Raw genomic sequence first — 17273 nt, forward strand, 5'->3', positions numbered from 1 at the left:
TGCTTGTGTCTTGTGGTGTGTTTTCGAGGGCAAAATAATACAAGTCATACATAGTACTTGTTTGCCCCGCGCTGGAAAGGGCTTTAAGAAAAATGCATCCCCAACCCTTTCACACGCTTCTCTCAATTGTTCTCAACTTCCCCCCTTTGAAAATGCGATTTGCAAAAGGACATAAAGACGACAAGGAAAAAAAAGATCAATAATCCCCTTTTTGTTGATGTGTGTTGCTCCTAAATGAAGAAGGCGGGCCCCGACCAGGCTAGCACCTGGGTCTATATAATATGTAAATAAAAAAATGTCATTTCAAACATGGACGCGGCAAGCTCCGGTCCTCCTGAAAGGGGGTAATCATTGAAGAAGCGAAGACCAGCAAGTACAAAAAAACACCAAAGATGATGATAAAAAAACGTTCGTCGTGAGTGGGCGAAAGATAGAAAAAAGAATTGACACAGCCACGATGCCTATACACAGGAGAAGGTTGAATGGCTAGTAATGCTTTCAAAAGAGACTTGTAAGCAAAGGTCCTGGAGTTGAAGAGAGGCAGAAGGGTAGGCGGGAAGAGGGGGGAAGGCTATTTGGATCCGGTTTCTCGATTCCGATGGTGGAGAGACACACACACTCGTCATCAAAGCCTGCTTTTCTAATGGATGCGAATCATGACTTGACATTGAGGGGCAGCAGACAGAAGCGCAATGGCGATGGCGACGAGAGTAGTCAAGAGTCACAGGATGCTGCATGAATTGCCCGAGGACCTGGAAAAAGGTAACATGTTAGCGCGTTTTGCAAGATAAAAAAAAAGGATGCCCATGAAAAGGGTTTGGTTGTTGTAATGGAAGCAAGGGACTGGTGAATCTAGGCTTGGACGACTCACGCATATCTGTTGCGTCATGGTGACGAGGACAACGGAGATAATGCTTGTCTCGGCACAAACAGGCTCTCGGCGCAACGGGCTCTCTCGGCATCAGCTGCACCAAAACGGGGCCATAATGTTGCAACGCACGTCGTAGAAGACGGCATGGGACAAGTCCGGCGTCCGGGAGACCAGGATTCAGGGAACGTGTGCATGCGCAATGCAGGCCGGGTAAAAGAGAAGCTAGATAACTTACCAGCGCTGGCCGCGGATCCTACCAATCCACGAGTATACAATCTTGAGGCGCTCGCGGACCCGTTCTGTTTGCAGCAAAATGTACTTTTCCTCTTCCACGATAGGTACGACGGAAGCAAACCAATATGGAAAAATGGCAGGGTCCTCTGGTGGCTCGCCATACACCTGGATGATACGCTCGCGGAGCCAGGGTGCGCTGGCCTCTCTCATCTCTCGAACAAAAGCTGTGCAGCTGTCGAGCAGTTGTTGTGTGGATAAGGTTTCAATAGCAACCTCGGTGGGGAGCTGGGTCTGCGGGTGATCGCGGAAGAAGGCTTCAGCATAGTCACGTGCCATTGTGGTTTCGCGCTGCTCTAGTATTGCTTCCTCCGCAAGGGAAACATCCTCAACACGTTCAATGCGGCTGACGTGATATCCATCAAGCATGCCGTGCGCTCTCACCTTGAATCGGCCTACGCCGCGTGTTTCGATGAAGCTACGCCCATCGCGCAAAAGCTCGTAGTTGACAATTTCCAGTAGCGTGCCATATTCCAGAAAAGGAACTGAACCCAAATCGCCTTGTGGAGCGCGTGTGCGGTTGTACATGACCATACCAAACTGCCTGTTGCCCTCGATGACACGTCGCATCATGAGTCGGTAGCGGGGCTCAAAGACGTGAAGAAAGGTGGGCATGGATGGAAGCGACAGGGTGCAGATGAAGAGTGGAACATTTAGCACGTTGTCGCCCGCCTGCTCTTCAGCCTTGAGAGCATCTGCCCGAGCACCTACCAAGTCTGGGCAGAGTCCATTCAACAGAGAGTTGAGTATGACGTTGCTTGACTGGTTCTGCAATGAAGCAGGGACATGCAGCCCTCTTCGACAAAACGGGCAAATGCTGCTGTGATCCATGACGCGGGCAAGACAACGGCGGCAAAATGTATGACCGCACGACGTTGTTGTAGGGTCCAGCATCAGGTTGTAGCAGACGAGGCAGTCTAGCTCCTTGTGTATTACTTCCCTTAGGCGTTCCAATAGCATCAAGTCGAGGTGTTCGTAATCGTCCCCACTTCCCGAGAGTGACTGGTAGCGGATCTCGGAAGTGTACCGGAGGTTGCCCAGGTCAGCCATGGTAAATGCAGACGCAAGATGGCCGCCGTGCAGTTCCTGCTGGTGGCCTTGGCGTGCAGACGTCTCCTTTTCTTTCTCGTCCATGGATGCATCGTCTTCAGGCTGGAGCAATTCAACGAGAAGCGTCGGGGTGTTTTCCGTGGTTGCGGCATGTTTGGTCATTTCCATCTTGATTAGCTCCATCAACTTGGCCAGGGTTACGTCGACAGAACACTCCGCCGAGGCGTGTTCGGCCCCGCAACCCAGCAATGGACATGCAATGCCCATGAGACGGTCTGGTGTGTTGGGGTACGATACGTTGGTGCGAGGTTGTGGAGGCGGGAGGCAGGCGCGGCAGACGGTATGGCCACAAGGCAGGGTGACCGGGGTGCTCAGAGGCTTGGAGCATCGTGGACATTGGATCAGACGAACGAGTTGGCGGGCGTCGCGGTGGGCGTCCAGGGCTACGGTGTCGGAAGCCTCTGTGGAGCGGGCATTTTGGCACATGAAGGCCGGTGCAGAGAGTTGAGGCTCGAAGGAGTGCTCGACGCTACTAAGGATGGAGCACCCTTTTGTCCGTTGGCGATTCATGTAGATGCGCTGTGTGGTGCAATGGCTCAGACAGCCATGTGCGGTGGAAAAGCCCTTGTAGTGGGTGGGGAGCGGGCCGGGGGGTGGGGTGGATGGTAGCGGGCGTGTGCAGTGGGCGAAGTTGGCAGCAAGGCTGGCGTCTCGAGGATAGTCAAATGCTCAAGATAAGCAGCATGCGTGATGGTGCTGGGCCGAATGACGACTGCGGCGGCAGCGGGGGGTGGCAGTGGTGTTTGTGTTTGTGGAGGCGTCGAAGGGGGGAAGGAAATAAAGAGCCAGTCTTGAAATGGTAGACTGCGGCGGTCAAGTCTTTATTGGTATGATACAAGCAAGCACAAGCAGGGCTGCGTCGCGAGGGGAAAGGGCGCGAACAGGAGTCGCGAGGCAGAGAGAGAGAGGGATCGTGAGAGTGGTAAGGCGGGCAAAGGGAAGAAGAGCAGAGGGCCATGTTCAAATGGGCTCGAGTTGCACTGGTCATCCATGCTGGACGGATAGTTTGCCAAAAGATCGGCGATGTTGCTCGCGCGCCGGCCTCGTATCAGGTCGAGGAAGGCTGAGGGCCGATTTCTGTGTCAGCTCTGGGGTTCTCGGATCGAGACAGAAGGCCGTCATCGGGCGCAGGGCTAGGCCAATCCGGGGCCGGCTGGGTATAAAAATTGCACGGTCCAGCTGCAGAAGGCATCGAACGCAGACGACTGACGACTTGCTTGTTGTGCGCGCCACCTGCACCCCGACTCGTGTAGAGTATCCCGACCGGTGCAAACCACGGTGCCGCGGCCTGTGTACGGGGAGACGGCATCAGTGTCGGGCGATATGGGCCTGGCTGGCTGTCTGCCAGCGGCCACCAAGCAGCTCCCAGTCCAGCTCGACTTGACGGCCATGTCCTGTCCCTCTTGGCCGCGCGACGCGCGCTCGCTGGACAGAGGCGGATGTAGGCCTTGGCCACGCACATTGGGCCATCCACTCTTGGGCGCGCGTGTGTTTTGTCGACATGTCTACACGCAGCGACGACGGGCTTGCAAGCGTCATGGACGTCGAGTCTAGCAGGACGCTGGCCAATCAGCGTCCGCGCCCGCTGGCACTGCCAGACGTCAAGCCCATGCCCTCCATGTGCCACACGCCCGCCAAGCACGCGTTTGCAGACGCCTGGCCGCCGCAAAGGACCCTGGACATCCCCCAAAGGGTCCGACAGTCGTGACGACTTGCATTCACCACAAACGGCGGGGCAGCCGCACCCAGCCTACCCACTAGCTGCCACCACCACCGCCACCCCCGGCTATCCACACACACATGCATGCTCACTTGCGTCCATGCATCCATACACACACACGTCCATGCTCACTTGCGTCCATTCTCCATACACATACACATACACATCACCCCCACACCATTGCTGCCACTGGCAAGCTGCTTGCATCCGCTGGCATTCACTCGACCCGACTGTGCCTGACTATAGCGCCGCCCCCTCGCCCTCGCCAGAAACACCCCAAAACAGCAGCAGCCTAGCGCGCTTGCTCCTCCTTGGCAACCTCTCCGTAGCCATAGCGCGCCGGGGAACTCCATGGCTGTATGCAAAAACAAAACCACCTGATCCAGCCTTCTCGCTCGGCTCCACAAACACCACTATCTTACATCGACATCCCTGTACACACATACACAACGCTCCTCAACGCCCAAGTCCCCTCCCATCCCCCGCGCCTCCGTTTCCTGTCAACACTACCATGCTCTACAATGCCCTAGCCGCCCCATTCACTCCCCCAAGACTGCTCGCTTCCGCGCTCTCTGCCGACTGGCTGCTTACCTCGTCGTCTCCCTGCTCGTCTTCCTCTTCCAGCACAATCTGCTCCAGCACCCGCTTATCAAACAGATCTAGTATGAACCGGCACGCCGGAAGCCGGAAATGATGTGCTTCTAGTATCTGCATCACCTTGTGGAATATTGCCGGTTTGCTGAAGCCTGGCGCTTTTCTAGCCTTGATACTAAACCCCCACGCGTTAGCTTCTTTGCACTCCCTCATCCTGCCTTTGGTTTCACAGCACAAAGTAGTCACTTACGCCTGCAGGTCGCTGGCTGCCTTCTTGGCAAGCACCGTGTTGCCCAGGTCCGTCACGAGTTTGAGTATGCGCGCGTTGACCGCGTCCTCATCCGTGACCGCAACCTTGATCTCCGCTTTGGGGTTCCAGCTCATCTCCTCTGCCTGTGCCACCCAGGGTCCCATCTGCACAACCATTAGTGCATTTTCTTCCGAAAAAAAAAGAAACTCCGTTACTGACCGTGAAAAGTTTGTTGAAGTCCAGGGGTAGACAAAAGCCTAGCGCTTCACCTGAATCATTGACTACGCCATCCCAACCATGTTCGAGCAAAATCTCTTGCCCGTGAAGACTCCTCGAAATCAGCCCTAGCACATAGAAGGCTGTCCCTCTGAGCGACATGACCTCTGACTGCTCAGCAATCTGCACAATCCACTTGACCACGTCAGAGTTCTCCAGGAATGGCGCACCCAGCTCCATGGACCCAACATTGCCCACCGCCCACAGGCAGCCTTTGACCTTGAGGATAATCTCAGGGTCGTCGTTTTCGGATGCAAAGTCTCGAATCGTCGCCGCAAACTCATCAAAGTGTCCTTTTTGCTTGAGGAGCTTGCATCCCTCCTTGGTTCTCGTTAGCTCGCGATAAAAATGCGGCGGCACAAGGCCATAGTCTGTCGGCTCAGGTGCCTCGTCGTATGTTTGTTGAACCGATGGCTTCTCGGGTATGTCCGCAAGCGCGCGGGCCATGGACGCTTCGATCAGGGCCACATAAGTGTCATTTCTCCCCAAGAACCAGTCGTCCATCTCTCTCGTGATGTAATCCAATCCGTCCAGATAGTGGTAGCCTACCGAGGTCGACAGGAATCGGAGTAGCAAGGGTGCCCCAATCTCGCCCAAATGGTCCAGCGCTGGACGGCACTTGACCACAAACTCCAACGACTCCTTCTGATTGCAAGCCTCCTCGAGGATCTTGATCGCAACCTCGCACACCTCTACATCCGGGTCGTAAAGCTGCGTCACCAGCAGTCTGATGGCCCATTCGGCTACACCAGCAGAACTGCTGACTCCCATGGGCTTGGTCGCGTACTTGCGCAACAATCTAGTGGCAAAGATGCGTATCTCCTTAGAACACGACGTCATTGCCTTCGAGATGATGATGCGTAGATGGCCGTCCAGTGTGTAGTCCAGATTGCTCAGAAGGGTCCGGATCAGATCGTCGCGGTCGTTGAGTTCGATGATGTGGTAGAACATATTGATAACTCTCCATCGTTCCAGAATTTGAATACCCCGGAGGTCTTTCGTCAGAGCCCCGAGCAGTGCAAAGTAACCACCAGTAAGCGTTTCGTTCATGCGATCCGTCTGGAAAATGGGCGATTCAGATGTCAGCCCGCTCATCCGATCAAAGTGCGATAGGCATTCTGCGAGTTGACGGATAAATTTACTCTCCGCCAAGTATTTGACGCCTTCGGGGTTTTGTAGCAGGCTCTGCATTAGAGCACAGCCTGCTCGAACATATCGCTGGTTTGGCTTGGTGTTCTTAACCTCAGAAAATCGATATTTGAACGGACGATAGAAGCCCAGGACTCGGTGGATGAATTTGGTAACCTTGATAGCTTCATCCAACCTTTTGGGGTTCAACAACGGCCCCTCGATGATGTTTAGAATCAAGTCCCATCTCCACTTTTGGAACGTGACTGTGTTCAGTACCTGGGTTTCGACCATCAGGTTCCGAAATTGGCCCTCGTCAACTTGCATAGCAGCCTGCAGCTTCGCGGCTTGGTCAGACTGTCTATTTGCTGATGCATCATCAAAAGTCGAGATGCTTTTGGTATTGTACAAGGATGTGGGGTCCGACCGGTACAGTGTTCTGTTGATACTGTCGACCTGATAGATGGTGCCAATTGCAACAAAACGGCTTTCGGATTGAAACTTTGCTGCAGAGTGCAAGAGCTGAGGAAGTACCTGAAGCTGGGCGCTCCATGATGGTGGCAAGAGTTCATTTGCCATCTTCAGAACCTCCCCGATAAGCAAGGTCGTTTTGCGCTTCAAAGGTAGTGTAAGGGGCTCTGCTTCGGCCTGCAGCAAAGCTGGCATCAAGCCGGCATGCAGAAATGCCGCCAGAATCACAGAGACGTAGTGATCCAGCAAGCTCCACTTGGTGGTATCGTCTTCAGTGCTACTCGAAGCTGTCGTGTCTTTGATTTGCTGGTTTTTGAGGTTCGTAACACGTCCATATGTAGTCAGTCGACGTCCAGCAAGAAACGAGGACGACCACGAAGGGGGTTTGATCCTAAGAAGATCGAATAGTAGTTCTAGAATAACACTCCGAACGTGAGGAGTAGGTATTTGTAATGACCAGAGTAAAGATCGGAGAGGAAGAAAGTCGTTCATGGAAAGAGTGAGTAGTCCGCCCCAACTTCGGAGCAAAGACGCAATGACCTTGGCATTGACTTTGAGTTTTTCTTCGTGAAGATGTCCGTGAACCGTGCTTGCGTCAGTAAACAATGCAAACGGGGCTTCTAGTTCTCGCCCAGATCGCAGAAATCGACGTCTTCTGGGCGTGTCAAGAAGGTAAAGGAATGAGGTACCAACACTCTCCGCGGCGAGGTAGCTTCCTTCTCCCAAAGCATCGGCCAAAGCGCCCATGCCTCCAGCTGAGACGAGAAGAGATGGTTTTCGGACAAGGATTTCGGCTAGAGTCAGTGTTGCAATGTTCCTGAGGCGGTCTTCTGCATGCTCAGCCACAGCCACAATGATGCGGACCACGGCGCGTGGAATCTCTTCGACGCCTCCTTTGACTTCTAGAAAAGCTCGAACAAACTTCAGTGCTTGTTCACGCTCAACACTAGCCTTGCTTTCCTTGACCAGTGATAGAATGACCAAGTGATCTGTATGAAGGGCACGTATAATTCGCAGCGACTTGCGGTCGGTAAAGGAATAGCGCATGACACGGTACGCCGCTGCGACTACTTCACGACTGTCGCTGAGCAGCATCGTCTGCATCCGCAGTCCGAATACCGACCAGGCCAGGTCGTACTTGAGTGTGGGATGTCGCTTGAAGAGAAGGACGAGAGAGTTTGCTCTCTCTACGTAGTATTCCGGTTGCATGCCCTGGACTTCCAGAGCCTGGAGTATCTCGGCGAGGACAAAGGTTGGTGACTCGGTCTCCTCATCTTCGTCCTCTTCTTTCTGGGCCACATGGCGTGATGGTGAGCGCGATAGGTTGCGACGGAAAAGATATGAGAGCCTGCTTTGAGGGTCGGCTGGTGGGGATTTGACCTCCTTGGCCCTCTGCTTCTCCGCAGCCAAGCCAGACTGGAGCTGGGCCAGTTTTCTGTTTGATATATTTAGCTGTTCCTCGACTTGCAGCCGTTGATTCTTGACTTCTTTTGCATTCTTTGCATTGAGTGCCTCCAACAAGTTCTCCGACCCAATTTTGATCTTGGTCTCCTTCTCGATTTGGTCCTGCAGCTCGGCCTGTCGCTGCTCGGACGTGGTTCCGTCGTGGTCGGCAATGGTGATGGCGTGCATGTCGAAGTCGGGCCGGACCCTGCCCTCCTGGGCTGTCGAAGGTCTGGTCAGAGCCGTGTTGAAGCTGCCGGGCCCCGTGTTTGCAGTCGCATACGAGGCATACGAGGCCTGGCCTCCTCGCGAGCTGGCCATACCAGCGGCCGACATGGAACGGCCATCTCTACTCGTCGTGGGCGCAAGGAGCGACGTCTGATCGGCAGCGTCGGCCTGGGTATTGAGTGAACGGGCGGATGGCGTCATGAGCGCGCCTTAACCGTGGCCTGGCCAACCGCATCGCACATGTGTCTGGCGGCGGTGCCCTTGCCTTGCCTCATGAGCATTCGCGGGCAGAGGTGGAGGTGTGCCCGTCGCGGTACCAGACCGAAAGCGGAAGTGTGGCTCAGCCGCAGCGTGGGAGGGAGTGGCCGTGGCCGTGGCAGAGGCTGGCGAGGGTGGGGCGCGTGTATATGGCGGGTGAGGGTGAATGAGGTGGGAAAACAGCGCCGTCCATAGCCATCGCGACCTGTTGCGGGCGGTGGCCGCTCGACGTGCACGGACTGGGCTGCCCCCCTGCTACTACTACTACTACTACTACTAATACATACTTCAAGACACACACTTACTTTGTACATGATGCATACAGTACTTGTATCTACATACATGCTCCCGTCCTGCAGCCACAAACTATATTCGTCTCGGCCTGGACTGACCATGGCCTGATGCCGTGCCGAGTCCAGTCTGCCGGCGAGGCCCCGCCACTCCAAAGCCGTGCAATGTGCCCTCTTTGTGCATCGGCAAGCGGGGGCCTGGCTCTCCCTCCGTCACGTGCGCGCCCTGCGCCGTTATCCAGGCCCTCGTCCATCGACCGGAGCTCGCCGATGGCCATGTCAACGAATCGAAGCGCGTTCTCGCCGCTTCCTGCGCGATAGTCCATAGCTTGCTCGTGAAACCATCCGATACACATCGGTCTCCTCCGCTTGCCGGTTCCCAGTCCAGCTCCCGTTTTCCAGTAGTATATCTATCTTGATCGCCCTTTCGTGACTGTCTGCTTCATCTGCTCATTATCCTCCAATTCGCATCATCACAATGTCTCAGCTTAGCTACGCCCGCTACGGAAAGGACAATGTCCGCCTGTACAAGGTCGACAAGGACCCCAAGACCGGCATTCACACAGTTGTCGAGCAGACAGTGCGCATCTTGCTCGAGGGAGACATTGAGCAATCGTAAGCATACTAACACAAGTCGCCATGACGCCAACTGACGCGCCCCAGCTACACCAAGGCAGACAACTCGGTAGTCGTCGCGACCGACACGCAGAAGCAGACCACCTATATTCTCGCAAAGCAACACCCCATCGACCCACCAGAGCAGTTCGCCGCCATCATTGGCGACCACTTCATCAAGACCTACCCTCACATCCATGCTGCCCACGTCAAGATCATCCAGCATCGATGGACGCGCATGTCCATTGACGGCAAGCCTCACCCACACTCATTCTACCGCGACGGCGAAGAGACGCGCGTCATCGAGGCCGTAACCCGCGAAAACCAAGGCGTCTCTATCCGCTCCAAGATTGAGAAGCTGCTAGTCCTCAAGAGCACGGGATCAGCATTCCATGGTTTCCATCGCGACGAGTATACAAGACTACCCGAGACATGGGATCGTATCCTGAGCACCGAGATTGAAGCCGGGTGGCAGTGGAAGCTGTTCAAGACTTTGGATGAGGTTAGCAAAATCGACTTCGGCGCTGCATGGAAAACTGCGCGAGATATCACCATGAAGGTGTTTGCCGAGGACGACAGCGCGAGCGTGCAGGCAACCATGTACAAGATGTGCGATTTGATCTTGGCGGCTGTCCCCGAGGTTGAGGCTGTCGATTATTCACTCCCCAACAAGCACTACTTTGAAATAGGTCAGTATATCCAATCCATATTCGCATATCCTAGTTTGCTAACACAATACCCAGATCTCTCATGGCACAAGGACATCAAGAACACAGGCAAGGACGCCACAGTTCTCGCGCCTCAAACTGACCCCAATGGTCTCATTCAGTGCACTGTCACCCGCAAGGGAACAAAGTCCAAGCTGTAAACATCATTTATAATTATCGTGTTGCATCTTTCAAAATGCGGCGCCTTGATTTCTTGATACCCTTTGACGCTTAGTAATTTCTAGGGGATGAATTTAGAGTGAGTAGAACATTATACCAATATCTATGAGAGTACTGTAGAGTAGCAAAAGTAGAAAAAACATAAAAATGAATTTTCCGAACTTCTGACTGTCCCAATCGCAAGTGAATGTTGGACCAAGAAGACTATTTTCTCTTCAAACTTGCTCGAATTCTACTTTTCATGTTGAACTTGCAGTTACAATTGTGGTTACTTTTGCGTAATGTCCGCTATGCGCCCGCGCCTGCAGAATCGGGATGGTTCTTACCTAAGCAAATCAAGCCAGTGACGTTCTTGCATGCCCAAAACTTATCGCGAACTCCATCTAATTAGCAGCCGCATCGCATCCACCGCACCACCCACCCACACCCCTCTTAGATCAATTCACACGGTATGTCATCGCGACTTTAAAAAAACAATGTAGTGGTTAACAGTGATGTAGTATTTCACACAGCCGCAACGATGCCTCCCAAGTACATGACTGGCAAGGGCCGCACCGTTCAAGAGCCCAGCTTCGCCTCCAGTACCATCTCGGCCTTTACCAGCAAGGAAAACAGGAGCATTGTCACTGCTGCTGGAATGTTCGCTGTAAGATAACCCCCGACAATAGAGAAGGAGACACAAAAGACTTGCTTCGGGTGGCCAGTGGGGCGCAGATGAGGATGTATTAGAAGAGCGATGACGCGAAGACACAATGCTGACAATTCACTGCGCAGCTTGGTGTCGCTTTCCTGCACAGCAGCTGGGCTGAGATTCTTCTGCCTGCGTAAACGAACCGATTGGATACTGGAAAACGAAACAACACATGCGCTACCATTGAATATTCTGACGCCAGGATTGAGTATCAATGTTCGTGCATAAGACCCAGTCTGTGATCAGAAGAAAAAAAATCAAACGAATCTCTACGCCTGTGTACATATACCAAATTTCACCTCAGGGACTAGCAATGGAATGGGCGTTCAGGCACAGCTATGATGGTGGGGGAAAATTAAGTGAACCTGAACAAGGTTCCAAGCATCTTTGTAACATTATGTAACAATAATCTCCCTCTTACCCCTCTGTTCTCCCCTTCCTTTCCTCTCGTATTCGATGTTCTCCCTTTCCACGATCGATTCGTCACTACGTCACAACCATCGCAGAGCCGCAGAGGCTGAAACCTCACATGCTTCACACCCAAATGCCAAGCACTGTCTTGTTGTCACGGAGAAAAGAAAGAAAGCTTGTACATGACACTCGGACGGTTTACTTTTCCCTCCCCCCTTGACTCGACGTTGCCGTTAGCCCCCCTCGACCCGACACATTCCAAGCTTGGCCCTGTGTTTCGGGGTTTGGTTCCAAAGAACCCAGCCTCATTTGAAGCTGCCACTGTCCCAATACGGACGTTGCCAAGTATTCCACACACGCTTGGCCATCAGGTCAACCACAGCCCATGCGCCGTGCCTGTGTCAAGTGGGTGGGCTCAGCCGATGCTGGTCCCATTTTTTGGGGCAACCCGTCGCGTACCTCACTTACACCTTGGTCCCTGGAAAACCGAAAAGGGAAATGAATATATGGCATTCTTTTAAGAGAAAACAAAAAAGGTGAGGCTAAGCTATACAACGGGTAAATACGACGCCGCACCTCCTTCCCCAATCTAATGTACACGGCCTCTTTTTGACATTTCATTGGGAGGTTTCTTATGCAAAGCGCTCCATGCCAGATAGAAAGAGAGAGAAAAAAAAGTAATGTAGAAGAAAAGTGTGAACGAGGAAAGGGCGCGTAGACGACGTATCGAAAGCGTACACGTTATGATAGTAAATCAAGCCACTCTCCTCTCCCCTCCTCTCCCCCCCCCCCCCCATTTCCCACTCTCACGGGCAATCACACTCAATCACTTTTCTGTCCGCGTGGCCCGCAAAGCCAAGCTAGCCAAAAAAAAACCCCCCCAATAATCACATTTCTAACCGCCCGCCTACCATACGCTTAAAAAAAATGACATCTCACGTCCCCCACGCGATCGATTGGCCCGCAAGCCAAGTACCTTGGACAAGATGAACCACTCCCCCACCCCCCTTTATCTGCTTCAATCATGCGCCAATGGGATGTCCAGGGAAAAGGAAGGGGGAAAAAAAAAAGGACTAGGGCACGCGGGCCGTGATGGATGAAATTTCTTGGCTCTGTCATATATCCATCCCCTCTCCCTTGTTTTTTTTCCTTTTTCGGCCGTTTTCCTGGCTTCCCAAACCCCCGGTTTTCGGGTTGTTGTTGGTTTCGTAAGCGCTGGTGGCGTTTTCTTTTTTTCTCGTTGTTTCCAGGTGCGGACGTGTAAGTCATTGAATTCTGGACGAATATCGGAGAAAATAAAAAGAGCGAAGACGCTTGGCTGGGACATTTGTGCCGAAGTGGTAGTCTAGTATGTACGGTCGTGGGGTTGGAGGTAAAAAAACGCATTTGGGTGTGGAAGGTTGAAGCATAGGCGGCACAAATACAGTTGAATAGACATTGATCAAAATTATCACTCCATTGGTAACTATGCAAACGAACCAAGAAAACAGAGAGTGTCTAGCTTTTTCTAAGAGTAAAATCGTCTGCCTATGTGTTTGCATATGAATTCGGATCAACAGTCCGGCTGTGAAAGAAAAATGAGAGTGTACAAAAAGTGAGGTCTCTGTATCTAAACCAGAAAACAAGACCCAGCATTAAGCCTCGCTAGAATTACAGCAACAAGAGAAACCTGGCCATCCTCAAGATGACAACAATCAGACCCTATCAAGAAGGCATACAAGAATGATAAAGGGAAATGTGTCGTAAACATGCGTGATGCTGGGGTATCTTTAGTCTATACTTCTCTAACCCAAACCTAGCAATGCAGTTAGTACATGGTCATTGAATTCGAGAGTGAGTATTTGGCAGCGACTTACCTCCATCTTCGCAACATCGGAGCCTTCCTTCTTGGCAATGCTCTTCGCCGCCTGGATAGCCATATCCAGGTCGTCTTGATCAGCCATGGTGATCATGTCACCATCGTCCTTGAACTCCAGCTTGAACTTGTTTCGGACGCCAAACTTCTCACGAATTTGTTGCCAGAATTCGGTAATGAGTTGGTCTGAGCTGATGAAGACGTAGCGTGTGTCAGTGGAGTGAACCTTCACCCTGATCTTGCTACCTCCACCGCGGTTGCTGCCACCGGATCTCGTGGACCTCGCTGGTGACCGTCTCCTTGATTTGGTGCGGGGCATCATTTCAAACTCGGCATCGTCAAGATCACTGCCATCGTAGTCGTCTTCCTCCTCCTCTTCAATGTACGCTGGTCTTCTGGTCGACTTTGTACGGGAGTATTGGCCGCGGCTTGAACGCGATGGTGGATAATCATCATCCTCGTAGTAGTCATCGATGATGTCTTCGTCAGAACCACGGCGGCGCTGTTGCTGCCTGCTGTATTCACGATCGCGTGGATCACGATCGCGGGGGTCACGATCGCGGGTATCTCGCTCCCGCGTATCGCGCTGTCCCCGGTCACGTGTAGACTCTGAGCGAGCTGGTGGCGGTCGCTCCGATGCAGAGCGCTGTGTTGGCTGGCGGCGGGGCGGCTCTTGGCTGCCTGGTTGGTCGAAAGCAGCTCGTCCAAGATTCAAAGGCTGGGGCTTGGGCCCACCACCTCGTACAGACTGTGCGCGGCTCATGGGGGCGTTGGGATCAGCTGCAGGTCGTGCTCCAGCAGATCTCCTTTCACCAGATCGCCTATCGGCCTCTGGTGGCGGTGTAGGCGGGAATACATTACGGTTCATCGGGGGTTCCGACTGCTGGCGTGCTCGGCTTTGGAGCTCTGGCTTGACAAGGTTGGTTGCCGCATAGGAAATCTTGTCTTCGGTTCTGTCGTCCTTTGCAGCCTGGCCTCCCTTCTTAATCTCAGCGCCGGTAAAGCCGGTGAATGCGTTGGATCGGTCTGATGCGGCAACAAGGCGAGCCTTTCCAAGATAGTCCTTTGTCTTCAAGTTCTTGACTTTTGCCTCGTTGGGGCGGTAGACAATGCCAACAGGAATAGAGAAGACAGTATAGCCCTGGAGGGGCGTTGTTAGTTCGTAGCACATTGATGCAAATGCAAAGTCACACATACCTCTGCTTCCTCTCGAATGGCCTCGTCAATGACATCGTGGTCTGGAACCACCTTCTCCTTGGCAGCAAAGGAAAGATCCTGCAGACCGGCCTCCCTCTGTTGGAGGTAGATGTAGCAAAGACCACGGTTGAACAAGACCTCGCAAGAGTAGAGCTTGAACTTTAGGCCCAGCTGTTCGTAGTCGATGTTGTTGTTTCCACGCAGGTACAAGAGAGTGTCGTTGAAGTTTGCGAGGGCCTCCTCAAAGTCGCCCATGAGGAAGTTGGACACACCCTGCTGGAAGTAGGCGACTGCGAGATACTGGTCCAGACGCACAGCGCGCTGGTAGCATTCGACCTGGGAGTCTGTCAGTATGCCTTTGGTGGCATCCGCGGGGTAGCGCTCGACTTACCGCCTTCTCGTGCTCGCCGAGGGTAGCATGGATCACGCCGCAATTAAACAAAATCTTGGATGTGTCGGAGATCTGCTCGAAGACCTTCAGTGCCACGTCGAATTCGTTGTTGTCGTAGCTGGCGAGGGCTGCCACCCAGGTTTCGATTTCCTAGCATTTCTATCAGCAATTGCAGGCAGGCGGTGAGGACTGGTGTTGAGCGGACCTGTTTCAGAGACATGACGAGTGGTGTTCACTTGTTTACCCGGCAGTATGGTGTCGTCAAGCCTCAGCTTATTCTCACTCTCCCGTCTCTTCTGTTATCAGCCCACTTTGCGAGGGTCGTATATTCGTTGTCTCTTGTACACACACACAAACACAGGAGGGTTAGAGGGCTAGGGGGGTCAGGCGCGGGAGGATTAGGGTTGTAGCCGCCGGGGCTATTTGGGTGGCGCGGTGCTGACGACTATTGCTCCGGAAGGTCGTGTGCGGTGGTGGTAAGTATTAGCAGGTCGAGACGGCCTGGATGCAGCCCGGAGCGGTTCGCGGGGAAATAAACGATTGTAGCGGTGCAAACGATTAGAGCACAGTTGGAGGGCCGGACGAGAGGGAAGAAGGTTTCGATGGCGACACGCAGAAGAGACAGGGGACGGCGGGCATATGGCGGGCGGTTGTGCTGCGAGGGCCACAGGTGGGGAGCAAATCTGAGGACCATCGTGTTTGAGGCACAAGGCTTGGCTGGCACCTCGTCCGTCGAGGTGATTGGATCCCTGCAGCGTCGACAGCGCTTCGAGCAGGCGGTCCAAGACGCCGCAACCCGGCCAAGTCAGCCAGCCAGCCCACCGTGGCACCACCGCCTGTCTGGCCCGCCCATGGCTCTGCTCGCGCGCGCCCTCCCGCCCTGTCGGCGAGGCGTGCTGGTGTCGGGGCTGGCCAGCGACGGCCTCGCAGCAGCCCCCTTGGACCGGGGCGCAGAGGTGGCGTTTGAGGTCTGTTACACGGCCACGGTCCGACTGAGACAGCCACGTGACAGAGGCCGCTGCCGGCCACTCGTCCACCGTCGCCTGGCCCCCTCAGGCATGAATGCATAACGACACCCATCCTCGCCGACCCAGCGATCCCGCACCCGCAGTTTCGGCCTCGCCAGCAAGGCACGCGTGTTATCTCAGCTGCACACCCTCGCGGCACTTGGATGCCTCTTTGATTGCTTGGTCTATCTTGGTACCGCTTGTCTGCTCCGAGTCTGACCCCCATCACAGCATGCCGCGATCGCGCTGCTCCTCGCGCTCCTGCCACACCGTCTTGCCCGAACACGAGCATACCGTCTTGTCGTCTGCACAATGGCATCCATGTTAGCAATCGTGTGCGTGTGCGTGTGCGTGTGCGTGTGCGTGTGCGTGTACGTCTAGTGTGGGACCTGCGCCTGCTGCTGCGCATCCCAGAACACGTGGGGAAATTGGCAAAGCACTTACTATCCCATACGCCCGCACTGCGTGCAATGACCCCAACTAGCGTGTCCGCATCCTTCTTGTCAAACTATCGTGAGGTTAGAGCAGATCAAGGCCCAGTACCATGGTGACGCATACCTTGCCGTCCTGCTCTCTCGCAACCACAATGCTGCGTCCAATCACTTCCCAGATGTGGATAGGCTTGTCGAGAAACACCGATCCTACTCCACCCTTTCCGACCTGAACGGTTCCGAAGATGCCTCGACAAGCCTTGGTCTCTTTTTGTGACTGCCCGAGTTCCCAAATCCCACCAGTCGATTCAGGTCCCTCGGAAATGTTTCCCGACTCACGTACTGTAGCATGATAGGTTCCAGGTGACAACCCTCTTATACTCAAGTCCACAATCGTCATACCAGGGGAAACCTCTACCATGCGCACCAGGCCGCGAACCTTGTTCTCCACCTGCGGCGCGTGTGATTCTAGAATGCAGACCGCTGCACCTGCGTGGCATGGTCAGTGTATATACGTGTATGCCAAGTCAACCACTCCAACCTACTGTCTGACTTGCCCGACCCCCGCAGAACAGCATCACGGCCAGTAGCCTGAATCGCCTCTACAATGGCCGACGGTGCTGCTGTGCCCTCGATAGATACTAACTGCTCCTTGAGGTTGGCAGTCACTTTGTTGATACCTGCACCTTGTCAGAAGCCGAAATGACGTGCATTGGTAGTCGGCGCTCGTACCACTCAACTGATGTAGGGAACCCTCGATGTCATTGATGCACGACTGACAGGTCATGGGCACTGCGAATATCGTTTCAAAGGGCGTTACCGTCATGGCGAAAAGAGTGAAATCGGTATATTAATGCC

The 17273-nt window shown here is 53.8% G+C and overlaps 4 protein-coding genes across 4 annotated transcripts; 2 read left to right on the plus strand and 2 right to left on the minus strand.

Moving 5' to 3' along the window:
* Positions 1–1102: 1102 nt before the first annotated feature.
* On the minus strand, positions 1103–8475 carry PSV08DRAFT_374657 (cytosolic regulator pianissimo; the record flags this gene model as incomplete). The annotated part of the gene is made up of 4 exons (XM_014223619.2): positions 1103–2836; positions 4584–4761; positions 4837–5000; positions 5056–8475. The coding sequence occupies 4 exons, from the start codon at positions 8473–8475 to the stop codon at positions 1103–1105; spliced, it is 5496 nt and encodes a 1831-aa protein (XP_014079094.2).
* An 864-nt stretch (positions 8476–9339) lies between these two features.
* Positions 9340–10600, plus strand: PSV08DRAFT_210746 (uncharacterized protein). The gene is made up of 3 exons (XM_014223620.2): positions 9340–9545; positions 9594–10234; positions 10289–10600. Exons 1-3 carry the CDS (start codon positions 9409–9411, stop codon positions 10411–10413), a joined length of 903 nt encoding a protein of 300 aa, XP_014079095.1. The 5' UTR covers positions 9340–9408; the 3' UTR covers positions 10414–10600.
* A 352-nt stretch (positions 10601–10952) lies between these two features.
* On the plus strand, positions 10953–11260 carry PSV08DRAFT_356486 (uncharacterized protein; the record flags this gene model as incomplete). Its single annotated transcript, XM_014223621.2, has 2 exons — positions 10953–11078; positions 11207–11260. 2 exons carry the CDS (start codon positions 10953–10955, stop codon positions 11258–11260), a joined length of 180 nt encoding a protein of 59 aa, XP_014079096.1.
* A 2048-nt stretch (positions 11261–13308) lies between these two features.
* Positions 13309–17241, minus strand: PSV08DRAFT_374659 (nadph oxidase; the record flags this gene model as incomplete). The annotated part of the gene is made up of 8 exons (XM_066093293.1): positions 13309–13329; positions 13391–14530; positions 14587–14922; positions 14978–15127; positions 16439–16492; positions 16543–16904; positions 16961–17095; positions 17148–17241. The coding sequence occupies 8 exons, from the start codon at positions 17239–17241 to the stop codon at positions 13309–13311; spliced, it is 2292 nt and encodes a 763-aa protein (XP_065948086.1).
* Positions 17242–17273: the final 32 nt, after the last annotated feature.

The sequence above is a fragment of the Bipolaris maydis genome (assembly GCF_028858645.1).
Source record: "Bipolaris maydis strain C4 unplaced genomic scaffold PSV08scaffold_16, whole genome shotgun sequence".
In the NCBI taxonomy this organism is placed as follows: Eukaryota; Fungi; Ascomycota; class Dothideomycetes; order Pleosporales; family Pleosporaceae; genus Bipolaris; species Bipolaris maydis.

Excerpts from the sequence above, each read along its gene's own strand:
- PSV08DRAFT_210746 (XM_014223620.2), top strand. The coding sequence starts at position 9,409 with ATGTCTCAGCTTAGCTACGCCCGCTACGGAAAGGACAATGTCCGCCTG. Across the intron at positions 9,546-9,593 it reads GAGGGAGACATTGAGCAATC|CTACACCAAGGCAGACAACT; the intron begins GTAAGCATACTA and ends GACGCGCCCCAG. Across the intron at positions 10,235-10,288 it reads CAAGCACTACTTTGAAATAG|ATCTCTCATGGCACAAGGAC; the intron begins GTCAGTATATCC and ends CACAATACCCAG.